The sequence below is a fragment of the Symphalangus syndactylus genome, chromosome 10 (genome assembly GCF_028878055.3).
Source record: "Symphalangus syndactylus isolate Jambi chromosome 10, NHGRI_mSymSyn1-v2.1_pri, whole genome shotgun sequence".
Lineage (NCBI taxonomy): Eukaryota > Metazoa > Chordata > Mammalia > Primates > Hylobatidae > Symphalangus > Symphalangus syndactylus.
The window spans coordinates 91,082,915-91,109,230 of record NC_072432.2 but is presented as its reverse complement, the minus strand read 5'-3'; the positions used below and the strand labels follow the sequence as shown (position 1 = coordinate 91,109,230).

The following is a 26,316-nucleotide window of genomic DNA, read 5'->3' as shown; positions in this document are numbered from 1 at the left end:
TGAGACCAGGCGTTGGGCACACAGCGGCAGAGTGGTTCCAACTGCCTCACCTGCCAAAATTTCACAACTGCTTTCCTTTCTCACCTTTGCCTAAAGCTCCCTAGAGGGTGTCCAGGCCAGGGCCACACATTGCAGGAGGCTAGAGCAGGGGCGGAAGATGCATTACAGTCCTGCGTGCCTTCTGCATCTCCCCTCAAGTCCACCTATGGACTCAAGACGATCAGCAGAGACCCTCTACTCTTCTCTTAATGTGGCTGTCTCTCATTTTCCAAGCCAACCCACCCCGTGCCCAGTGGTGTCCCTCCTGCCAGGGAGAAGCTGGGAAGTTTAACTAGAACTAGACACAGCCTTAATATTCATGTATTTATTCTCAGAACATACAAACTTATCTTCGCAGAGAATAGAAAACAGAGATTTCACTCAGTGACAAAGATGGACACAGCCAGTTCACCCTGTCCCCCGATCTTAGAAAATCCCCTGGGGGAGGGGATGCCTAGAGCATACAGCACCCCTTGGTGTGGGGCTGTGCACAGGTCTAAAGACTCTCGACTTTCTTTACCATCCAAACAGGAAAACAGCTGTCCAGATGACAGTAAGATTCCACTGTCCGTAATCCTCATGGTGCCAGGTCTCCTGGGGCATCTAGGGCAACAATGCTGCTGCAGTTTATACAGTTACACAGTCAAGTCTGTGCCAAAGGAGGTCCCATCAGGCGGCCAGGTTTCTGTTCAGTCTGGGGAGCAATGCCAACTGGCTGCCCCCATAGCCTGGCATGAGCTGATGGCCCAGTGCAATCCCAAAGCAAAGAAGGGCAGAACTGGGCCAAAAAGCTGTGGTAATTTGCTCTCCCTGCCTCCGACAGCGTCGTCCTCTCCTTTTGCAGCCCCACACGCAGGCCTCCCGACCTGAGGGTCTGGGCTAGGGAGTCGGATTGTTTTCCTAAGCCCCCATATCCCAAGAGTGAGGACCTGGAAAGAGGGATGTGAGGGTTCTGAAGAACAGGCATCAGGCAGCTTCAGAGACGCCCTCAGCCCACAGGAAGAGTGCTGTCAGGCAAAGATGGTCTCTTCCCGGCGCTTCTTGGTAAGGATGGTGCCTGGCTTATGCTGGGCATCTGGGTGGTTGGCTAGTTCGGGGGGACAGGAAGACACTGGGCTTTCCAGGATGGCTTGCTTCAGCTCGTAGAACACAGCAGAGTCCTCTTTTGTGAGGAAGGTGATGGCCACCCCACTCTTGCCTGCTCGTCCCGTGCGGCCAATGCGGTGGATGTAATCTGGGGAATGGGAAGAACATCACTCAGCATAGCCCAGATGCCCTGGGCAGCTGTGTCTGATGCCTCCACTTCTAGAGGCATCCTTCCCACCCCATCTCCAAAGGCAGGAATACAGCACACGCTGCCTGAACCGGAGGCACCCACAGTGCCCTCTCCAGGTGCCCATCTCCCCTGTCCTCCTACTGACTGTGGTCCCTACCACACTAAGACCCACAGCTGCCTAGCTTCATTCTTCACACTCCTGAGGACACAAGTGTCATCCCAGCTGCTGGGACAACAAACCCAGGTAAGATAAAGGACAGGAGCGCTTCTCATGGGAGCAAGCAATCCCAGACTTGGAGCTGAAGGAGACAGTAACAGCCTTCCATGGACAGCACCCTGACTTCGAGTGGGACACCATGAGGAATCTGACTTCACCCTGGAATGATGCTGCTTTCCCTGGAACTTACCTTCAATATTTTTGGCCATATCATAGTTGACAACCATAGACACATCTTGGATGTCAATACCACGACCAGCCACATCTGTAGCCACCAAGATATCCTTGGCCCCAGCCTTGAGGTTGGACAATGCAAACTCTCGCTGCTCCTGGCCTTTTCCACCGTGCAGTGTGCAAGCATTGTACTGTTGGAAGAATGGTGAAGTGAAGAGTGAGCAATGCGATCAAGGAGAGACACAGTTGTTCAGGGGAATGGGACAGAGATGAAGGGGAGGGCTGGAGAGAGCAGCAGGGTAGGAGAAAGGAAAGGAAAACAGAAAGAATGACTGCAGTGAAAGGAAGGAGAGAACAAGTGAGCTGGAGAGAGGGACGAGAGAAAAAGGTGTGGTGTGGCAGGGACACACAGAGTAAGGTCAAAGGCAAAGCAGCTGGGAGAGTGGTGGAGCCAGACGGATGAGAAGTCCTCAAAGAGAATTAGGGGCAAGATCAGGGTAGAAAGCAGGGATCAAGAAGTCTAAGGAAGTTGAAGAGCTGAGTGGCAGGGTGTGTCACACCCTTCCCCTCAAGCACCAGTAACAGGAGTAAAGGACACTGATTATCAGCTTCCTTCTGACCCTATCACCTCCTCTCCTCAACATACCTAAGCACAGTTTTCACCTACTCTTTTCTACATCCTCAGACCTTGCCGGGATATGGGTCTCAAACCTTTCCCTGGCTCCACCTCACCAGGATGAAGACCCAAGGCAGCTGTGGCTGGCGTTACTGCAGCAGACAGCGAGTCCCAGCAATTGACTCCATTCTCTTTATTCCCTCAAACCACCGTTCACCCTGGTCCTAACTTGTTGATTGCTGGACAGGTTAAAAAAGGGTGAGAATCGAAAGGAAGAGCCTAGGGGGCCCTGCTAGATTCAGAAAGCAGTGTCACAGAGGCCAGACTTTGTTCTCCCCTGCCAGACACACCCCCATCTTCTCCAGGGATTTGGCCAACACGTCGCAGCCCTTCTTCTGGTTGACAAAAATAATGATGGGTGGGTCAAAGCCTTGCTCCAAGATTGCCAGCAGCTTTTTCCTGGAGGGAAGAGGAGAAAAATGAGATGCATAATACCTCCCACTCCAAGTGAAATGACCAACCCTCATCTATGAACACTACTTTCAGGGTCTTCAATGCCCATGACATTCTGCCCAAGAAAACAGCAGCTCTTCAACACAGCAGAGCAATTGCCCTGCCCTGCACTTGCACTAAAAAAGTTCTCAGAGCCATTTCATTCTCCACCCTGTTTCCCCTGGCTCAGCTGCCCTCATACCTCTTTTCTGACTCTGACATGAGGAAGACCTTCTGTTCCACGCGCTCGTGGGGCTTGCCTGCAGAGCCAATGTACACCACAGCAGGTCGCCGAAGATAGCTCCTGGCCAGACGCTCCACCGCTGGGGGCATGGTGGCCGTGAACATGACTGTCTACGAAAACAGGAGGCTCAGCCCTGCACCCAGGCAGGAATAAATCATATATCCCACTGTCACCGAAGGCAGGTCAGCCCAGACTAAAGAATCTAAAATGTGCCACAGTATAGGCTTTGATAGCCACCACCTTAGAAAATAGTGTCCTCTGAATTCCCATCCTTCCCCAGTACCTGTTCATCAAGGCACTTTCCGTCTTATGATGACAGGAAGGACTGAGAGCATTTGCTAGCACCTGTGGTCCTGGTAGCAGCATGAGTCTTTGGAATCATTTTTCCAGGGCTAAGATAAATGGCTCCACCCTTAGGACTGTAAGAGGACTGTACCTAGGCACACTTCATTCTAGAAACATGTACTCTGAGCCCCCCTAAGGCAAAACAGGAGGTTGGCAAACTTGTACAACTTTACTTTTTTTTTGAGACAGGGCCTCACTCTGTTACCCAGGATGGAATGGAGTAGAGGCACGACCTCAGCTCACTGCAACCTCTGCCTCCCAGGCTTAAGAGGTCTTCCCACCTCAGCCGCCTGAGTGGCTGGGACCACAGGCGTGCACCACCAATGCCCAGCTAATTTTTGTAATTTTTGTAGAGATGGAGTTTTGCCATGTTGCCCAGGGTGGTCTCAAATTCCTGAGCTCAAGTGATCCACCCGCCTTGGCCTGTCCAACTTTTCCCAGCCCAGGGAAGCAGCCTTACTTGGCGGTACTTATGTTTTCCCGACTCAAAGTTGGCCAGCATCTTCTCAGGGTCCTCAGCCTCATCCGTGTCTGGCTTCTGGTTGCTGACAGGCATGTGCTCCAGGATCTTCTGGACATCTGGCTCAAAGCCCATGTCAATCATCCTATCTGCCTCATCCAGAACCACATAGGTACAGCGGCTCAGCACCAGGTAGCGGTTCTCCAGCACATCAATCAAACGCCCAGGCGTAGCGATCACAATCTGAGGAGTACAGTATAATCATTTATAGCCCAGCAGGTGCCCCTTCTTTTCTTTCCTGTGAACTATCCACCCACTTGGGTGACAGACCTCCAATGCTGAGGAACTTGGACTCCAACCTCTGATTATGTTTAGCAGTAAAGGCTCCTGCAAACTGGCATGAAATCACTTGCTGCCTGGATTTTCTCAGAAATGAATGAGGTCTCTGAGTAAGGTGCAGGGATTAGACAGAGGAGGCAAAATCAGTAGAAACTTTTTTTTTTTTTTTTTTTTGGCAAATCATTTCAGATCCTGAAGAAGGAATTTCTTAGATGGGAGAGACTAAGGGATACTATGAAGGGGGGTGTATAAAGACTAAATTTAAAAAAAAATTGTAAAAAGACTAAATTTCTACAGCAGACTTCTCATAAAAAGCTCTCCTCCACTTTCCTGAGATGAGGACAATGCACAAAGTCAAAGATTTGGTCTGGCAGAGTAAAGAGTAACTAAAAGCACAGGCTATGGATATGAATCTCAGCTCTGCCCACTGCCAGCTGTTTGTGACTTCAGGCAGTTATTAACCTGAACCTCAGCTTGATCTATAACAAGGAAATACCACTCTCATACATTATTGTGAGAATTAATGAGCTAATATATATGATATATACTATTTGTGATATAAACCCTGGTGCATAAGTTCTCAATAAATAGCACATATATATAAACCAGCTCCTTTCTTCATACTACTGCACATCTATTCCAGAAACTAGAAACAAAGCCCCAAGATAGCCTTCCCAGACAGCAGGCTGGCTGCTAGATAGGAAAACAAACCTCACAACCCATGCGCAGCCTGAAGCCCTGGTCTTCTCTGGAGATGCCACCAATGACAGCCACAGTGCGGATACCTAGCGGCTTCCCAAACTTGATGGTCTCTTCCTCTATCTGTTGAGCCAACTCACGGGTGGGAGCCAGGATGATGGCATAAGGGCCTTGGTCTGACTCTTCGATCCTGTGGTAAATGGGGCGTCCCACAGCTTCGTGAGCTTTGGTTCTTATCCAACCACAAGCCAGAGCAAGACAAAGTCACTCTTATGGGGAGCGATGGGAATGGGGAGGATGATGAGAAAAGAATGCAATGATCTCACTTAAAAATCAGAGGCTGGGGCTGGGCATGGTGGCTCATGTCTGTAATCCCGGAACTTTGGGAGGCAGAAGCAGGCGGATCACCTGAGGTCAGGAGTTTGAGACCAGCCTGGCCAACATGGTGAAACCCTGCCTCTAATAAAAATACAAAAATTAGCCAGGCCTGGTGGCCGGCGCCTGTAATACCAGCTACTCGGGAGGCTGAGGCAGGAGAATCGCTTGAACCCAGGAGATCACGCCACTGCACTCCAGCCTGGGTGACAGAGACACTCTGTCTCCAAAAAAAAAAAAAAAGTAAGTCCAGAGGCCAGGCAAGGTGGGACAAGCCTATAGTCCCAGCACTCTGGGAGGCTGAGGTGGGTGAATCGCTTGAGCCCAGGAGTTTGAGACCAGTCTAGGCAACATGGTGAAACCCAGTTTCTACAAAAAATACAAAAATTAGCTGGGCATGTTGGAACACACCTGTAATCCCAGCTACTTGGGAGGCTGAGGTGGGAGGATCTGAGCCTGGGAGGCAACGGTTGCTGTAAGCCAGGATCATACCACTGCACTCCAGCCTAGGCAACAGAGCGAGACTCCATCTCAAAAAATAAATAAATAAATAAATAATAAATAAAAAAAAATCAGAGATTCAGCCAGGCGCAGTGGTTCCCGCCTGTAATCCCAGCACTTTGGGAGGCCAAGGCAGGCAGATCACTTGAGATCGGGAGTTTGAGACCAGCCTGGCCAACATGGTGAAACCTCGCCTCTACTTAAAATATAAAAATTAAGGATGGGCGCACTGGCTCACGCCTGTAATCCCAACACTTTGGGAGGCTGAGGCAGGCAGATCACCTGAGGTCAGGAGTTAGAGACCAGCCTGACCAACATGGAGACCCCGTCTCTACTAAAAATACAAAAAAATTAGCCAGGTGTGGTGACAGTTGCCTATAATCCCAGCTACTTGGGAGGCTGAGGGAGGAGAATCACTTGAACCTGGGAGGAGGAGGTTGCAGTGAGCTGAGATTGCACCATTGCACTCCAGCCTCGGCAACAAGAGCGAAACTCCGTCTCAAAAAACAAAACAAAACAAAAAAACAAAAATTAGCTGGATGTGGTGGCACATGCCTGTAATCCCCAGCTACTCAGGGGGATGAGGCAGGAGAATCACCTGAACCTGGGAGGCAAAAGTTGCAGTGAGCTGAGATCGTGCCACTGCACTCCAGCCTGGGTGACAAAGTGAGACTCTGCCTCAAAAATTAAATTATAAAATAAAATAAAATAAATAAAAATAAAATAAAATATAAAATAAAATAAAGTAAAATAAAATAAATCAGAGACTCCAGGATAGCGAAGTTCTCCAGGTCTTTGCCAGCAACACATACTTCTTTGATATCATGATCCAATTATTCCCTAATATCCAACCAAGAATAAAGAAGAAAGCTTCTGATTATAGACATAAAACAAAAACCAAACATTCATTTGCCACTTTCACCTTTCCTACCCAGACAAACCCACTCCAGCTGGTGCTAGCTGACCTTACCTGTCAATTTTGGGAAGTGTGGTGATCCAGACCAGCAGTGGGATGAGGAAGGCTGCTGTCTTGCCGCTGCCAGTCTCAGCCACACCAATGATGTCACGATTCTGTAGCCCAATGGGAATTGCCTGACGCTGGATAGGTGTTGGTTCCTGCAGTGACCCCAAGAAAGAGTAATAGGTACAGGGAGAGTTATACAACCTGGGTAACCACTGATAGTAAGCACATCTGCTAGCACAATGGAAGGATGCCAAGTACAGTTCACAGAAATAAGGACCCCAAGAAGAAACCTAATCACTAAAAGCCAACACTTCTACCAGAAAGTGACAGAAAAGGTCACATTGGTGCCCACTAGCAGCGATGGCTCCAAATAGTCAAGGAACAAAGTTCTCTATTCCCAAACTCGTGTAGGAACATGTCAGATCTCTTGGGCCGATCTACCCCTCCTTACCTTGTAGCCACACTTATCAATGACCTCCAAGATGTGTGGGGGCAGAGAAGAGTCTTTCCAGGATCGGATGGGATTGGGGATCTTGCCACCTTTGGTGGTGATGCTGTAGTCCTCACGGAAGATCCGCCAGTCCCTGTCCGTCATCTCATCTAACTTTTTCTGAGACCAATGACGATCATCCCAGCGCTGCTTGGCTTCCTTCTTACGAAGTTTGCGGAGTCTTGCCCTGGAGCAGGGTGTGAGGAGTAAGTAGAATCAGTGCCCTCCAACTCCTTTCTGTAGAGCCTCTGGGCTCTGTCCAGCCACCCCAGCCTTGATCACTCACTCCTCCTGCTCCTTTTCTTCCAGGGTTCGCCTCTTCTCCATTAGGTCTCCATAGAAACGTGACTGCTCTCGTTTCTGCTGCTTGAGGTCAATGCCTGCAATGAAGCCTCGCCCTAACAACTGCACCTGGTGCCGTTCTTTGTACCTGGGATTGAGATAGAGGAAAAGAAAAAAGAAGGAGCTGTTACGGCAGTAGGAGGGAAGGGCAGACTACTAGCATGAAACAGTTCTTCCTGGACAGGGTCTTTCTTCCACCAGAGGGCTGGCTGACTACCAGTCTACCAATTTTCCATCCCAGCTTATCTTACTTCCTCTACCTCTGTAGTCATCAGCTCTCTAGGACTGCCTAGTGGAAAAGACCTAGAACTCAGGCCTGAAGCCACTCACAGGGGGTTGTAGTCAATGGATGTGTCCTCAGATGCATCCCACTCAAAAACAAATTTTCGGTCATTGAGATGTCTCGTTCGGCGCCGCTTTTTGATGCCACCCAGGTAACGCTCCTGCCCAGGGACAGAACACAAAGCACATGAGCTTTGAGGCCCAATTCTCACATGCAGAGATCACAATGGCCAAATAACTAAACCTCATTTTTGTGTGGGAGAGAAGTGAAGATGGAGCCAAGGCCTGCACCTTAATGGCATGCAGTTCCTTGCTCTTATCCTTCTCTTCCCGGATCTTCTGCCGCCCTTCCTCATCCTCATTTCCATTGGTCTCCCGTTCCATCCTCTCCCTGCGTTCCCGACGTTCCCGTTCCTGAGGATCTTCTGCAGACCAAAGAAAGCAAAGCTGCAGAAGAGCTCATGGAAGAAAAGAGGAGAGGGAATGGAGGGAATCCAGACGAGGAACATCAAATGAAGAAAAAAAGGGGTAGACATATGACATGGGGTAAATGGAGATCTAACAGAAAAATGTTTTCTCATAAACTCCCACCATCCTTCCCTTTTCCAAACTCCAGAGTGAACAGGTTTCTATCTCTCCTAAGAGACACTGTATCTCATCCCACTCTTTCCTCTTCCATCTAGGGGCTACACAGGGTAGAATAACGAACCCAACATCTTCCTGCCCAAGTCTTGGAACTGTTTCCTTTTCTTCCTCTCTTCTTCAAGCATCCTCTGCCGCTCTTCCACCTCCTGCTGCCGTCGCTTTAGAGCTTCAGCCTCTCGTTCTGCTTTGGAGAGGAACTTGGGCTACAAAAGAGATTGGAACTGTCAACAAAGGATCTGGGAGCAGGGTACAATCACATCACTGATGGGGAGATGGCAGGGAACCCAAAAGTATTTGCTCAGGCATTAAGCCTGTTGAGGAAAACACAAATAGGCCTTGGACTTGGTTATGGACTGAACTAGGTCCCCTACAGAATTCATGTTTTTTCAGGCTGGACGTGGTGGCACATGCCTGTAATCCCAGTGTTTTGGGAGACCTAGATGGGAGCACTGCTTGAGGCCATGAGTTCAAGACCAGCCTGGGCAACATAGCAGACCTTGTTTCTACAAAAATAAAAAAACTCAGCCAGACATGATGGCATGTGCATATAGTCCCAGCTACTCGGGAGGCTGAGGCAGGAAAATCATATGAGCCCAGGAGTTTGAGGTTACAGTGAGCCGTGATTGCACCACTGTACTTCAGCCTAGGCAAAAGAGAAAGACCTTATCTCTTAAAAAAAGAAAAAATGTGGCCAGGTATGGTGGCTTGTGCCTGTAATCCCAGCATTTTAGGAGGCCGAGATGGGCGGATCACGAGGTCAGGAGTTCGAGACAAGCCTGGCCAGCACAGTGAAACCCTATCTCTACTAAAAAAATTACAAAAAATTAGCCGGGCATGGTGGCGCGTGCCTGTAATCCCAGCTACTCAGGAGGCTGAGGCAGGAGAATTGCTTGAACCTGGGAGGTGGAGGTTGCAGTGAGCGGAGATCATGCCACTGCACTCCAGCCTGGGCAATGGGGTGAGACTCCATCTCAAAACAAACAAACAAACAAAGGCCGGGCGCGGTGGCTCACGCTTGTAATCCCAGCACTTTGGGAGGCCGAGGCGGGCGGATCACGAGGTCAGGAGATCGAGACCACGGTGAAACCACGTCTCTACTAAAAATACAAAAAAAAAAAAAAAAAAATTAGCCGGGCGTGGTGGCGGGCGCCTGTAGTCCCAGCTACTCGGAGAGGCTGAGGCAGGAGAATGGCGTGAACCCGGGAGGCAGAGCTTGCAGTGAGCCGAGATCGCGCCACTGCACTCCAGCCTGGGTGATAGAGCGAGACTCCGTCTAAAAAAAAAAAAAAAAAAACAAAAAACAAAAACAAAAAACAAACAAACAAACAAACAATGCATGTGTTATATATTTTTTTTGAGACAGACTCTCGCTCTGTTGCCCAAGCTGCAGTACAGTGGTGTCATCATGGCTCACAGCAGCTTCAACCTCCTGGGCTCAAGCAATATCCTTGCCTCAGCCTCCTGAGTAGCTGGGACTACAGGCGCATGCTACCACAGATGGCTAATTTTTTAAATTTTATAGAGATGGATTTTCACCATGTTGCCCAGGCTGGTCTAAAAATCCCTGGCTCAAGTGATCCTCCCATCTTGGCCTTCCAAAGTATTGGGATTACAGGTGTGAGCCACTGTACCCAGCTCAAAATTCCTATGTGGAAGCCCTAACCCCTAGTACCTCAGAATTTGACTATATGTGGAGACAGGGCATGTAAAGACATGATTAAGTTAAAATGAGCCCATTAGGCTGGGCACAGTGGCTCATGCCTGTAATCCCAGCACTTTGTGAGGCCAAGGAGGGCAGATCACTTGAGCCCAGGGGTTCGAGACCAGCCTGGACAACGTGGTGAAATCTGGACTCTACAAAAAATACAAAAATTAGCTGGACGCTGTGGCACGCACCTGTAGTCCCAGATACTTGGGAGGCTGAGGTGGGAGGATTGCTTCAGCCTGGGAGGTGGCGGTTGAAGTGAGCCGATATCATGCCACTGTACTCCATCCTGGGCGACAGAGTGAGACTCTATCTCAAAAAAAAAAAATAAAGCGGGGGGCGCCTTTTAGGGTGAGCCCTAATCCAACACAAGGGGTACATGTGTACAGAGGGAGGACCATGTGAAGAGCTGAGGAAGAAGACAGCCTTATCAGCCAAGGAGAGAGGCCTCAGAAGAAACAACCCTGCTGACACTCCGCTCTCAGACTTCCAGCCTCCAGAACTGTGAGAAAATTAATTTCTGCCGGGTGCGCAGAAATTGCTTGTAATCCCAGCACTTTGGGAGGCCGAGGCGGGCAGATCACGAGGTCAGGAGATCGAGACCACGGTGAAACCCCGTCTCTACTAAAAATACAAAAAATTAGCCGGGCGTGGTGGCGGGCGCCTGTAGTCCCAGCTACTCGGAGAGGCTGAGGCAGGAGAATGGCGTGAACCCGGGAGGCGGAGCTTGCAGTGAGCCGAGATTGCGCCACTGCACTCCAGCCTGGGCGACAGAGCAAGACTCCGTCTCAAAAAAAAAAAAAAAAAAAAAAAAAAGAAAATTAATTTCTGTTGTTGAAGTCACCCCGTCTGTGGTATTGTGTTATGGCAGCCTGAGCAGATGAATGAAGACCCCCAAGTACTTACCTTAGCCTCGGCTTCTTCCTCAGCCTTTTTCTTGGCCAGAAGCTCCTCCAGGGATAATGGCTGGGCCTGAAGATAAAACATAGAACTTTAGTCTATAAAGGCTCTCTCCCTTTAAAGATCAACAAAGCAATGCACGCGTTGAAGATGAAAATATCCTTCCTCTCCTTTACCTTAGGCTTCTTATCACCATGTTCATCCTCTTCATCCTTCTTAGAGTCTCTGTCCTTCCGAGATTTAAAGTCTTTTCCTCGACCAGGAGATAAGCTTTGAGGAAAAGGAACAAGAAAGGTCCACATCACTCTTACTTCAGCGCCTGGATGAGGTTCAAGTTCAGCCCCAAAAAGAGAATGGAAGTTTCCCCATGACTCAACAAGACTGGCCCATGGTCATCTATCATGTCTTGAAACTCTCCTAGCAGGCATGGTCATTCTGCCAGCTCTGAAACCTAATTATGGCCCTGTCTTGGCCCCTTTCTACCCAAATCTCCTTTTGAGACTTATCTCTTTTGGGAAGTGGGACTTTACTACTGATGTCAAAAATATTTCCCCTAGGCCAGGCGCGGTGTCTCATGCCTGTAATCCCAGCACTTTGGGAGGCTAAGACAGGTGGGTCACCTCAGGTCAGGAGTTCAAGACCAGCCTGGCCAACATGGCAAAACCCTGTCTCTACTAAAAACACAAAAATTAGCCAGGCATGGCTGTTTACAGGAAATTTTTTTTCTTTTTTTTTTTGAGATGCAATCTCACTCTGTTGCCCAGGCTGGAGTGCAATGGTGTGATCTCAGCTCACTGCAACCTCCGCCTCCTGGGTTCAAGCAATTCTCCTGCCTCAGCCTCCTGAGTAGCTGGGACTACAGGCGAGTACTGCTGCCGCTGGCTAATTTTTATATTTTTAGTAGAGACGAGGTTTCACCATGTTGGCCAGGCTGGTCTCGAACTCTTGACCTCAGGTGATACATCCACCTCGGCCACCCAAAGTGCTAGGATTACAGATGTGAGCCACAGCGCCTGGCCCTCCTTAACTCTTTAATATACAATGAATTTAGCCTACATGGCCACCACCCACAAGCCAAGAAGATACTGCTATCTATATTCCCTCATCATTTTTCATTCCTATCAGTCCCAAGAATCCTTTCCCCATACCTGCTCTAAGCTTAATCTACAAGAAAATTCACACAACCCCACTGAGTTTCTGTTAGGGGCATTCTGTCCTCTGCCTTGAATTCTAACCTATACTTTCAGGGCCTGATAAGAACTTTGTATACAGGCCAGGCACAATGGCTCACGCCTGTAATCCCAGCACTTTGAGAGGCCGAGGTGGCCGGATTACCTAAGGTCAGGAGTTCGAGACCAGACTGGCCAACAGGTGAAACGGCTGTCTCTACTAAAAATACAAAAATTAGCCAGGTGTGGTGGCTCGCGCCTGTAATCCCCACTACTTGGGGGGCTGAAGCAGCAGAATCGCTTGAACCTAGAAGGTGGAGGTTGCAATAAGATCATGTCACTGCACTCAGCCTGGGTGACTGAGAGAGATTCCATCTCAAAAAAAAAATCAAAAGAGGCTGGGCACGGTGGCTCATACCTGTAATCCCAGCACTTTGGGAGGCCGAGGTGGGTGGATCACCTGAGGTCAGGAGTTTGAGACCAGCCTGGCCAACATGGAGAAACCCTGTCTCTACTAAAAATACAAAAATTAGCCAGGCATGGTGGCGCATGCCTGCATTCCCAGCTACTTGGGAGGCTGAGGCAGGAAAATTGCCTGAACCCAAGAGGCAGAGGTTGCAGTGAGCCGAGATCATGCCATTGCACTCCAGCCTGGGCAACAGGACAAAAACTCTGTCTCAAAAAAACCCCCCCAAAAAACAAAATCTGGTGGCAGATGCCTGTAGTCCAGCTACTCAGGAGGCTGAGGTGGGTGGATCACCTGAGCCTGGGAAGTCAAGGATGCAGTAAGTTGTGATCACACCACTGCACTCCAGGCTGGGCAAAAGAGTGAGACTCTACCTCAAAAAAATAAATAAAATAAAAATAAGTAAGAAAGAGAGCTCTGTAATAACTACCAAAAGAATCTGTTAAGAGAAATCTACTTTCTATTTTTTTTTTTTTTGAGACAGAGTCTTGCTCTGTCACCCAGGCTGGAGTGCAGTGGTGTGATCTCGACTCACTGCAGGCTCCGCCTCCCGGGTTCACGCCATTCTCCTACCTCAGCCTCCCGAGTAGCTGGGACTACAGGCGCCCGCCACCACGCCCGGCTAATTTTTTGTATATGTAGTAGAGATGGGGTTTCACCGTGTTAGCCAGGACGGTCTCGATCTCCTGACCTCGTGATCCACCCGCCTCAGCCTCCCAAAGTGCTGGGATTACAGGCGTGAGCCACTGCGCCTGGTGAGAAATCTACTTTCATAAGAAGCTGAGCCAACTCAGGTGCAGAGAAGAAATGGGAGCATTCCCCTAAAGCCCCCTCTCATTCCTTCATGTACCTGGAGCGTTTACGGTCCTTGTCCCGTCTGTGCCCATCCTTGTCTCGATCTCGGTCCTTCTTATTCCGATCCCGCTCCTTATCTCGTTCTCGTTCTTTGTGCCGTCGTTCTCTGGAAGACCACAAATTTAAGAATTCACTTGGTATTTCCAAAGTATCTTGCTTCACTGCAGCCCTGAGAAAGTTCCTATACTCTCGTCCCAAAGTAATGTTTTACAAATTAGAGAATGTATCTCTCACTTATGGAAATAACAAGGGAATTCTAAGAAGCTTTTATAGATCAGAGATGTACTGTTAAATATTAACAGCAATGACAGGTCATGGACTATGTGAACAGATGAACCTTCCTATTTTTATTTTTATTTTTTTTTGAGACGGAGTCTCGCTCTGTCACCCAGGCTGGAGTGCAGTGGCGCGATCTTGGCTCACTGCAGGCTCCGCCCCCCAGGTTCCCGCCATTCTCCTGCCTCAGCCTCTCCGAGTAGCTGGGACTACAGGCGCCCGCCACCACGCCCGGCTAATTTTTTGTATTTTTTTAGTAGAGACGGGGTTTCACCGTGGTCTCGATCTCCTGACCTTGTGATCCGCCCACCTCGGCCTCCCAAAGTGCTGGGATTACAAGTGTGAGCCACCGCGCCCAGCCCCTTTTTTATTTTTTTGAGATGGAGTCTTGCTCTCTAGCCCAGGCTGGAGTGCAGTGGTGTGATCTCAGCTCACTGAAGCCTCTGCCTCCCGGGTTCAAGGAATTGTCATGCCTCAGCCTCCCAAGTAGCTGAGAATACAGACGTGCACCACCATGCCCGGCTAATTTTTGTATTTTTAGTAGAGACGGGGTTTTGCCATGTTGGCCAGGCTGGTCTCAAACTCCTCACCTCAAGTAACCCACCCACCTCGGCCTCCCAAAGTGCTGGGATTACAGGTATGAGCCACCGCGCCCGGCCACAGATGAACCTTCCTTGATAACCCAGACCTTCACCTTACAAGTTCCCTCTCAACTTTTTTTTAATTTTTTTGTATTTTTAGTAGAGATCAGGTTTCACTGTGTTAGCCAGGATGGTCTCGATCTCCTGACCTCGTGATCTGCCTGCCTCGGCCTCCCAAAGTGCTGGGATTACAGGCGTGAGCCACCCCACCCCGCCCCCTCTCAACTTTTAAGAGTTGGGTCACTGAGGAAAACTGAAAACACCTGCAGGTCCAACTGGGATAGGAGTAGATTAATGTACAAAAAGTAGATGCCTAGCTGGGCGTGGTGGCTCACGCCCGTAATCCCAGCACTTTGGGAGGCTAAGGTGGGTGGATCACCTGAGGTCAGGAGATCGAGATCAGCCTGACCAACGTGGAGAAACCCCGTCTCTACTAAAAATACAAAATTAGCCAGGTGTGGTGGCGCATGCCTGTAATCCCAGCTATTCGGGAGGCTGAGGCAGGAGAACTGCTTGAACCTGGGAGGCAGAGGTTGCAGTGAGCCGAGATTGTGCCACTGCACTCCAGCCTGGGCAACAAGAATGAAACTCCATCTTTAAAAAAAAACAAAGGCCGGGCGCGGTGGCTCACACCTGTAATCCCAGCACTTTGGGAGGCTGAGGCGGGTGGATCACGAGGTCAGGAGATCGAGATCATCCTGGCTAACACGGTGAAACCTCGTCTCTACTAAAAATACAAAAAAATTAGCCGGGCGTGGTGGCGGGCGCCTGTAGTCCCAGCTACTCACTTGGGAGGCAGAGGCAGGAGAATGGCGTGAACCTGGGAGGCGGAGCTTGCAGTGAGCTGAGATTGCGCCACTGCACTCCAGTCTGGGTGACAGAGCAAGACTCTGTCTCAAAAAAAAAAAAAAAAAAAAGATGCCTAATACTGGAGGCATCAGAAGAACCAAGAAGGAAGACATCTAAAATTTACTCTCCCTTCCCATGTAATAACATACAAAGTTACTTTACCTTTCTGCAGATTTGGAACGGGAACGAGAGCGAGAACGACTGCCTCCTCGACGTCTATCCCTTGAACGATGCCGCTTTCTATCTTTAGACGGGGAAGACTTCCGGTCCCGGTCTCTATCCCGCTCTCTGTCAGGAGTCCGTGATCGCTTCCTTTCCTCCTTGGAAGGTGATGCATCACGGTCCTTTTTGTCAGCCAGCTCTCCTGCCATCTGTAATGAGCAGGAAGAGTACTTATAATGTACTAGTCACTGCTCTAAACTGCTTATATATAATTCACTTACCCTCAAAACAACCCTATGAGGTGGATATATTAGTATGTCTACCATACAGATGAGAACGCTGAAACTCAGGTATATAAAGGAACTTGTCTGAGGACAGACAGGTAGTGGCGGAGTTGCAGGCAGTCTGGCTCCACAGGCCATCGTTACTCACTATATTGTCTCCCTGTAATTCCTTTCAGAGTCTCGCTCTGTCACCCAGGCTGGAGTGCAGTGGTGCAATCATAGGTCACTGAAGCTTCAACTTCCTGGGCTCAAGCCGTCCTCCTGCCTCGCCTGGCTAATTTATTTTTTGTAGAGACAGGGTCTCACTATGTTGCCCAGGCTGGTCTTAAATTCCTGACCTCAAGCAATCCTCCTGCCTCAGCCTCTAAAAGGCTGAGATTACAGGCGCGAGCCACAGTGCCTGGCCAATTCCTTTTTATATATTCATTTCTAAATATGTACAGTGAATATACCATATTTTTGTAATTAGACTACAAAAGAGTATTAAAAGAAGTGTTAGTGTATGAACAGTGTACCAACTATTTCTAGAAACATCCTATATTGCTTACTTTGAAGTGTATTAGGTCTGCCAACCCACTAGGATCAGTTAGCACACATATATCTGAGAGAGATAAATTTTCTTGAGCTCATAAAGAAAGCTCAATGGAGAAAAAAGTTTAACTTTGAGATCTGGATTATATTATAATTAGCACCACAAGGAAAACCTGAATTTAAGTGGAGAAACACACTTTTACTCAGATTAAAAGAAATGTACCTCTAATTATGCAATGGGAAAAACTTGGTGAAGGGTACACAGGACCTCTATACACATTTTTTAACTTCTTGTGAAACTATAATTATTTCAAAATATATATTTTTTAAATACCCAAAACTAGAGGTTGCAGAAGTCCTGATTGACATTCCCTATTCAGATTTTCACAACCTTGGTCATCTGCATAACCCAGTTTTGTGAAAGGTTTCAGCAGGAATTTTTTCTGTCTCCCTCCTACCTGGGAGACACCGAACACCACTCCCACACTGTCAACTATTTTTTGGACTATGAAATCTAGTTCAGCCAGGAGCTAAAACTGCAGCAAGCCTGAATCTGCAACCACCTCATCATCATCCCAAAGACTTGGGATACATTTCCCGCAACTTATTTTATCCCCAAACGGTTCAGCTCGAATGGTTCCTTAAGCTTTAGCTTACAAGTCCCCTTTCTCATGCCATTCCCTGCCATACATCCTTAAGAAAGATTGTATAAAGATGAGAAAAGAAAAATGAACAAGAAGCACTTTCAAAGGTGAGGACAACCCACTTTATCTCACAATCACCTGAGAAATGACTGACTGTTCTGTATCAGCACATCATGGATATCACACGGAAATACCTATGTCTTGGGCTGGGTATGGTGGCTCATGCCTGTAATCCTAGCACTTTTGGAGGCCAAGGCAGGCAGATCGCGAGGTCAGGAGATTGAGACCATCCCGGCCAACACGGTGAAACCCCATCTCTACTAAAAATACAAAAATTAGCCGGGCATGGTGGCACGTGCCTGTAGTCCCAGCTACTCAGGAGGCTGATGCAGGAGAATCGCTTGAACCCAGGAGGCGGAGGCTGCAGTGAGCCAAGATCACACCACTGCACTCCAGCCTGGCAGCAGAGCGTGACTCTGTCTCAAAAAAAAAAAAAAAACCTATGTCTTGACTGGGTGTGGTGGCTCATGCCTGTAATCTCTGCACTTTCGGAGGCTGAGGTGGGTGGATCGCTTGTCCAGGAGTTTGAGACCAACCTGGGCAATATCACCCGTCTCTACCAAAAATATAAAAAATTAGCCAGGCATGGTGGTACATGCTACTCAGGAGGCCGAGGTGGAAGGACTGCTTGAGCCCAGGAGGCAGAGGCTGCAGTAAGCCCAGATTGTGCCACTGCACTCCAGTCTGGGTGACAGGGCAAAAACCTGTCATTCATTCTTTCAACAAATATTCACTGAGCATCCGCCAGAAATTGTTGTAGGTAATGGAGACAAAGCAGTAAAGAAAACAAAGTCTCAAAGTCTCAGGCCGGGCGCGGTGGCTCACGCCTGTAATCCCAGCACTTTGGGAGGCTGAGGCGGGCGGATCAAGAGGTCAGGAGATTGAGACCATCCTGGCTAACAGGGTGAAACCCCGTCTCCACTAAAAATACAAAAAAATTAGCCGGGCGTGGTGGCGGGCACCTGTAGTCCCAGCTACTCAGGAGGCTGAGGCAGGAGAATGGCGTGAACCCGGGAGGCAGAGCTTGCAGTGAGCCGAGATAGCGCCACTGCACTCTAGCCTGGGCGACAGAGTGAGACTCCGTCTCAAAAACAAAACAAAAACAAAGTCTCCTACTTCATAAAGCTTAAATTCTAGTGTAGCGGAAAGGATTTTAAATAGCAATGAATGCTAATGAAGAAAATAAAACAGTGATATGAAGGGTAGGGGTATAAATAAGAGATAGATGGCTCAGGGAAGAAATTTTAGTTGACATTTAAGCTGAGACTTGAATGATGGGAAAGAGGGCCATGAAAAGATCAGGGTAAAAAACCCTTGTTAGATACAAGAAATGTGAGTACTAGGAAACTGGGGCAGGAACTAGCTTAGCATGTTTGTCAGGTTTGTTTTTTTGTTGCTGTTGTTGTTGAGACAGGGTCTCACCCTCTCACACAGGATGGGGGGCAGTGGCACAATCACAGCACACTGCAGCCTTGACTTCCCAGGCTCAAGCGATCCTCCTGCCTCAGCCTCCCAAGTAGCTGGGACTATAGGTGAATGCCACACCTGACTAATTTTTTTTTTTTTTTTTTTGAGATGGAGTCTTGCTCTGTCGCCCAGGCTGGAGTGCAATGGCACGATCTTGGCTCACTGCAACCTCCACCTCCCAGGTTCAAGTGATTCTCCTGCCTCAGCCTCCTGAGTAGTTGGGATTACAGGCGCGTGCCACCACGCCTGGCTAATTTTTGTATTTTTAGTAGAGGCAGGGTTTCACCATGTTGGCCAGGCTGGTCTCAAACTCCTGACCTCAGGTGATCCGCCCCGAGTGCCCAAAGTGCTGGGATAACAAGCATGAGCCACCGTGCCCGGCCCCAATTAATTTTTAAAATTTTTATTAGAGACAAGGTCTCAATTTGTTGCCCAGGCTAGTCTTCAACTCCTGGGCTCAAGGGATCCTTCTGCCTCAGCCTCCCAAAGTGCTGGTATTACAGGTGTGAGCCAACTGCACATTTGTCAGTTAAAAACAAACTGGCCAGACCTGGTGGCTCATGCCTGTAGTACCAGCACCTTGGGAGGCCAAGGCAGAAGGATCACTTGAGCCCAGGAGTTCGAGACTGGCTAGGGTAATATAGCAAGACTTCCCGTCTATTTTGAACAATAAAATTTTACATTTATAAACAGTGAAAAATCAGCCGGAGGCCAGGCGCAGTGGCTCACACCTGTAATCCCAGCACTTTGGGAAGCTGAGGTAGGCAGATCATGAGGTCTGGAGTTCGAGACCAGCCTGGCCAACAGGGTGAAACCCCGTCTCTACTAAAAATACAAAAATTAGCCAGGCATGGTGTCGGGCGTCTGTAATCCCAGATACTCGGAAGGCTGAGGCAGAACTGCTTGAACCCAGGAGGTGCGGGTTGTTGTGAGCCGAGATAGCGCCGAGACTGCACTCCAGCCTGGGTGACGGAGCAAGACTCCGTCTCGAGAAAAAAAAAAAAAAAAATCAGCCAGGTGTGGTGGTTCACACTTGTAATCCTAGCACTTTGGGAGGCTGAGGGTGGGTGGAATGCCTGAGCTCAAAAGTGCTCAAGAGCTCATAGGCAGAGGCCTGGGAGGAAAATATCGTCCAGGAACACGGCTTGTGCCCCCAGGAGCCAATACTACCTATGGGGCCCATGCCCCTTCACTCCTGTCTGGGGAGGATCACCTGAGCCCAGGCTGAGGTGGAAAGACTTCTTGAGCCTGGGAAGCACTGATGCAGGAGGAATACTGATTCAAGATGAGTTCAGTGAACTGGACAGGAGTCAGATAATGAAAATGTGTTACAGGTCAGAGTACAGTTAACTTGGATTTTAACTGCAATGAGGATCTTAGAAGAGCTTTAAACAGGAAGCAATCTAATACTTTGGTGACTTGCAAGAAAATATATAGTAGACAGACAGAGTGAAAACACAACCAGTGAGAGTGCTATTATGGTGCTCTAGGCAAGAGATGGCAGTGGCTTGTTCTAGGAAGGTGGCGATGGAGATGGAAAGAAGTAGGCAGCGTCAGAGTATATTTTGGAGGCAAAGCTGACAGGACTTACTGAAGGGAGAAACGGGAAGAGCAGACACAAAGATAGCTCCTAAATTTATAGTTTCAGCAACCTAATAGTTTGTGGTGCCATAGCAAACAAACTGGAGAAGACTAGGGAAGGAACAGATTTAAGAGGAAATCAAACGTTTCATTTTGGCCAGGTTGAGTGTGAGAGTATCTGTGGAGATTCCCAGAAGGCAAAGAGAAATGCAAATCTGGAACTTAGGGGAGAAGGTCTGTAGACAAAAACCTGAGTCACCAATACACAGATAGCTTTTAAAGCCATGAGACACTAAATGATATTACCTAAGTAGGCAGCATAGTGTAAGAAAAAAACAGAGAAGCAGCTCCAGAATTGAGCTCTGGAACACTTTAACAGGAGTTAGCCACGGGATGAACCACAGAAAAAGACTGGAAAGAACTAGCAGCCAGTGAGAAAGGACAAAGAAAAGCATGGCAACGAAGAAGCCAAAAACATGTTTCAAGGAGGGAGGGGTCAACTGTGTCAAGTACCACCGAAGTGGGGAGGGAATAAGGGACGGGGAAGTAACCACTGAATTTGGAAAAATGGAGATTATTGGTGACCTTGACAAGAGCTGTTTCAGTGGCATTGAGGGAACGGAAGCCTGAGTGGAATGAGTTTGGAAGAGAATGAAAAATGAGAAGACAGTAAATACAGGCAACTTTTATTACAGGTTCTATTATCACAAGGACCAAATAACCAGGCTGACTCTGGCCATGCTTCCCAGCAGCCTTCCTCTCAAACCTCCAGATCTTCAGGTCCTCAGTTCTTGCAGGGTAGGGGCACATTCTTTTTTTTCATTCAGTGACGTATTTATCAAGCATCTACTGTATGCAAGGCACAGTGCTAGGTGCTATATGAGTTACAAAAATAAATTCTGTTCACAGTAAGTTTTTAAAACAACACGGTTATAAGGCCGGACACGGTGGCTCGCACATGTAATCCTAACACTTTAAGAGGCCGAGGCAGGTGGATTGCCTGAGCTCAGGAGTTCGAGACCAGCCTGGGGAACATGGTGAAACCCCGTCTCTACTAAAAATACAAAAAATTGGCCAGGCGTGGCGGCGTGCGCCTGTAATCCCAGCTACTCGGGAGGCTGTGACAGGAGAATCGCTTGAACCTGGGAGGCGGAGGTTGCAGTGAGCCGAGATTCTGCCATTGCACTCCAGCCTGGGCGACAGAGGGAGACTCCGTCTCAAAAAAAAAAAAAAAAGAAAAAAAAGAACAATAGGGGGTATGAGACATATACTAAGAGTATCAAGGCTCAGATGTAGTAATACAGGTGTTCAAAGGCGTTTCCTTTCACTTGTAAAAGGTGATGCGGAAGGCTTGGTAGAGGAAGTGACGCTTGAGCCTTTAAGTATAAGTAGAATTTGAAGATATGTAATTAAGGACGCGGAAAAGAAGTCATTCCCGGCAAAAGAAATAATACGGGCGGCGCAGAGGCGGGAAAACATGGACTGACTGCGAGAGAAAAGCCAGAGTTCGTTTGGCTGCAGCAAAGGCTACTTTAAGCATGAAAGAATAAGGTCAGACTGGGGGTATCAGACGCGCTGTGCCCATAGGCAGAGTCCTGGGAGGAAAATATCGTGCAGGGCCGTGGCCTGTGCCCGGAGGAGCCAACACTACCCGTGGGGCCCGCGCCCCTTCGGTCCTGCCCGCCCAAGCTTCCCAGGTTCATGCCCCTTCTCTGAGGCGTTCTTTCCCGCCTAGTCCAGGAGGCAGGGGCCACCGCCGTGCCCTGATTCTAGCGCTCTCTGTAAGCTCGTGGGAACCGCCTCCACCGCCCGGGACTCACCACCCTGAGTCTGAACCGCCCAACGCGGCCTCAACGTCGCGGAGCCGTCGCCATCTTTCCCGCTTCCTGGTCGCGGAGATGAACCCCCCCCCGGCCGCGAGGCAAGCTGGGAAGGCGAGTTCCTGGAGCTGGGCGGCAAAGGCCGACACTGAGGCCTGGGAACTACCAATCCCAGAATGCACGGCTGGAGCGCCGGCCCAAGGCCGCGGGGTCTGCCGGGCAATGTGGTTTGCCAGACGTTAGCGTCCGAGAAGGAAGAGTTTTTCGCGAATAGGCTTCCGGCATTAGGTTCTCCCGCCGAGCACCCTTCTTGGAATCGGCTGGTCTTCCTAGAAACTACAGTCGATGACTATCGTTGCCCGTGGCTTACAGTGGAGGAATTTAAGGGCATCCTGAGATATCTATAGCACGTAATTATAGCGAACAACTGCAGTAACAACAATAAATACCATTCGTGGAAAAGCGGTTTTTATAACAATTCTGTGAGAATGGGGCTAGCCCCATTTTACAGTTGGACAAACTAAAGATTAGGTTACAGAAGTAGGTTCACAAGGAGGGTGATGCAGTTCTCCATTGTGTGTGGAACTATCCCAGGCTTAGGAGGACGTTTTAGCAACCTTGGCCCCTGCAGCCGGGTGAATGCCATAACAACCCCCAGTTATTGTTAGAGCTCCAAATGAGCCCACACAATGGACTCTAAAGTCCTCCCGGAAGGATGGTATCTCCTGGGCTCTAGCACCTGTTTTCTCAACATTCCAGATAGGACCCTGGTTTCCTCAATTTCTTGCCCTTTGGAATGTGACCAATTGTTGAGGTATCTTGGTATTTTTGCTTCTTTCTTCCCCCAGATTCCCCTACTTCAGTCTTCCGCTGAGTTTTGTGGTTGCTGTTGTTGTTGTTGTTGTTGTAACCTCAAATCGTAAGTTCACTTTGTGTTTCTCTTTGGTCTTATGGGTTCATAACTCTTTCCCTCAAAACAAAACAAAACATTGCAATTGCGGAAACGGTTTAGATAACCAGAAGTATCTCGGACCTCCCTTCTCATTTTGCCAGCAGCAGGTTTGTTGCTTCAATTCCACATGGCTGTAGGTCTGCCTTTTCTCTCTGAATATGCCTTAAGCTCTCAAGCAGAGCCTCAGGATAGACCCAAGTAATCCTAAAGCCCTGAGCATCACGTACATGGCCCAAAGTAACCCTCGGAGACACACACTTCTCTTAGAACCTGCAGCCTTTCACCTCCCAGCTTCTACTCCAGAAGAGAACGGAAGGGAAAGAAGAGAGCTGAGATCTGTTGGGTGTAATTCACCATAAAAGCACGAGAGGGCGCTCGACTCACAGATTCACAGATTAAGAATCAGACCAACCATGGTAGGCCAGAATCTTCAAAAACTGAGGCCACTTTTTATTGAGAATCTTCCAAGTGCTCAACTCTGGGCTGGACACTTAACCTACCTTATTTGTCTTACTTAGTTCTCATAGCAGTATAAGATGAGTGCTATCTCCGTTTTACTGGTAAGGAGATTGTGGCCCAGATAGAGTAATTATGCCTTCAAAGGCCACATAGTTAAAAGAATGGGCCAGGTGAGGTGGCTCATGCTTGTATCTCAGCACTTTGGGAGGCCAAGACAGGAGGACCGCTTGAGCCCAGGAGGTCGAGGTTGCAGTGAGCCATGCTCGTGCCACTGCACTACAGCCTGGGTGACAGAGCAAAACCCTGACTGGAAAAAAAAAAAAAAAGAAGAAAGAAAAAAGAAAAGAAAAGAATGGAGCCAAAATTCAGGTTCATTTAACTTCAGAGCCCGTTACCTTTCCCCATTTTCGGGCTGCCATCTCAACTCTCTTTAAATTAAGCTCCTGGAGGGTGACAAAGCTTGTCCCAGTTCATAGTGGCAGAATTCCTCTAGTACTTGTGCACACGTCTCATGACACATGGAAGACATTGGGCTTCAAGGATACTTGTTATTTGTCTTGCCCCACTAATTCTCTCACAAACATGCATCTTTGTTTTCTTATTTGTTTGTATTTTTATTTTCTTTTATTTATTTATTTTTGAGATGGAGTCTCGCTCTGTCACCAGGCTGGAGTGCAGTGGTGCAATCTCGGCTCACTGCAAGCTCCAACTCCCTGGTTCAAACGATTCTCCTGCTTCAACCTCCCAAGTAGCTGGGATTACAGGCACGTGCCACCACCTCCAGCTAATTTTTGTATTTTCAGCAGGAATGGGGTTTCATCATGTTGGCCAGGATGGTCTCAATCTCCTGACCTCGTGATCCTCCTGCCTCGGCCTCCCAAAGTGCTGGGATTACAGGCATGAGACACCGCGCCTGGCTTATTTACTTAATTATTTTTGAGACAGGGTTTCACTTTGTTGCCCAGGTTGAAGTGGAGTGGCACAAACAGCTCACTGCAGCCCTGACCTGGCCTCAAATGATCCTCCTGCCTCAGCCTCCCAAGTAGCTGGGACCACAGGTGCACCCCATCACGCCTGGCTAATCGTTTTATTTTCTGTAGAGACAGGATCTTGCAATGTTGTCCAGTCTGGTCTCAAACTCCTGGCCTCAAGCAATCCGCCCGGCTCGTCCTCCCAAAGTGCTGGAACTACAGGCACCAGTCACCGCACCCAAACCATCATTTGGAGATAGAGACAGAGGGATGGTGTTCTAGTAAGAACCATAACTGGAGATACCTATTTAGGTACAACATGCCTACCAGTAAGGGGTCCATGGGATTTTGGTGAACAGTGAGATCTGGTTTGAATCTTGGCTCAATTGCTTACTAGTACTGTGATCTTGTGCAAATTATATGGCATCTCTGGCTTTTCTCTTTCCTCATACAAAACAGAGATAATAATACCACTTCCCTCACAGGACAGGACAGCAGAGCAGGTTAGAGTGCATGATGGATTTGTATCCATGTTCGACCACTTTCTAGCTGTGTGACCTTGTGCACATTACCTAATCTCTCTGAACCTTGGTCTTCTTTTCTGTAAAATGAAGTAGATAGCGGCTGGGCGCCATGGCTGACACCTGTAATCCCAGCACTTTGGGAGGCCGAGGCGGGTGGATCACCTGAGGTCGGGAGTTCGAAACCAGCCTGACCAACATGGAGAAACCTCGTCTCTACTAAAAAAACAAACAAAAACAGAATTAGCTGGGCATAGTGGCGCATGCCTGTAGTCCCTTGGGAGGCTGAGGCAGGAGAATCACTTGAACCCAGGAGGTGGAGGTTGTGGTGAGCTAAGATCGCGCCATTGCACTCCAGCCAGAGTGAAACTCCATCTAAAAAAAAAAAAAATAGCACCTCATATGCTCATAGGGTTATCACAGGAATAAATAACGTAGAAAGAACTCATAAGTGGGGCCGGGCACCATGGTTTATGCCTGTGATCCCAGCACTTTGGGAGGCCGAGGCAGGAGGATCACTTGAGCCCAGAAGTTCAAGACCAGCCTGGGCAACATGGTGAAACCCCATCTCCACAAAAAATAGACTACTACTGTGGTACTCCTGTAGTCCTAGCTACCCAGGAGGCTGAGGTAGGAGGGTGAGGAGGGTGATCAGGACGGTGAACCAGGAGGGTGAGGTTGCAGTGAGCAGTGGTCATGCCACTGTACTCCAGCGTGGGCGACAGAGTGAGACCCTGTCTCAAAAAAAAATCTCGTAAGTGCCCCTGACCCACAGTAAACATTTAACAAATGTTAGCTCTTATCATTTATGAGGCTAAACGTGATCCTGTAAAGCCCTCAACACAGTGCACAGTGCTGAACACTCATTAAGTACATGCTAACTTTATTTATTTATTTATTTAGAGATGGAGTCTCCGTCTTTTGCCCAGGCAAAAGACGTGCAGTGGTGTGATCTTGGCTCACTGCAACCTCTGCCTCCCGGGTTTAAGTGATTCTCCTGCCTCAGCCTCCTGAGTAGTTGGGATTACAGGCACGTGCCACCATGCTAATTTTTGTATTTTAGTATAGATGGGGTTTCACCATGTTAGCCAGGATGGTCTCGATCTCCTGACCTTGTGATCCACCCACCTCAGCCTCCCAAAGTTCTGGGATTACAGGCATGAGCCACCGTGCCTGGCCTAGTACATGCTAACTTTATTTCTAGCACTAGCACTACACCATGGCACTTGGAAAACAAGAGCTATAAGTCACTGAGAAAGGAAGTTAAGAGTTAAGGTCCCTGAGCTGCCATCAGTAGGCATCGGAATTGGAAGGTCATGAAGGCAAATGTCACCTCTCCTTGAACTCAGAGGAGATCAGAATCCCAGGAGCCTCCCCTAGCTTTGGCTTAGTCTGTCTACCTTCTATGTGGGGTGGGATCTCAGCAGCTTGGATCCTCTACTCGTGATTTCATCCAACCTTTTTCTCCCCTCTAGACTCTCCAGGGCAGTGGTTCTCAACCAG

The 26,316-nt window shown here is 48.6% G+C and overlaps 1 protein-coding gene across 1 annotated transcript; it reads right to left on the bottom strand.

Annotated features, from left to right (window-relative positions):
- Positions 1 to 349: 349 nt before the first annotated feature.
- On the bottom strand, positions 350 to 22,943 carry DDX23 (DEAD-box helicase 23). The gene is made up of 17 exons (XM_055295043.2): positions 21,911 to 22,943; positions 15,524 to 15,732; positions 13,591 to 13,701; positions 11,282 to 11,375; positions 11,112 to 11,177; positions 8,565 to 8,703; positions 8,147 to 8,280; positions 7,904 to 8,016; positions 7,518 to 7,661; positions 7,193 to 7,418; positions 6,748 to 6,893; positions 4,914 to 5,091; positions 3,864 to 4,106; positions 3,017 to 3,168; positions 2,673 to 2,781; positions 1,723 to 1,897; positions 350 to 1,273 (listed from the first exon to the last, which is right to left on the bottom strand). Exons 2-17 carry the CDS (start codon positions 15,730 to 15,732, stop codon positions 1,050 to 1,052), a joined length of 2,463 nt encoding a protein of 820 aa, XP_055151018.1. The 5' UTR covers positions 21,911 to 22,943; the 3' UTR covers positions 350 to 1,049.
- Positions 22,944 to 26,316: the final 3,373 nt, after the last annotated feature.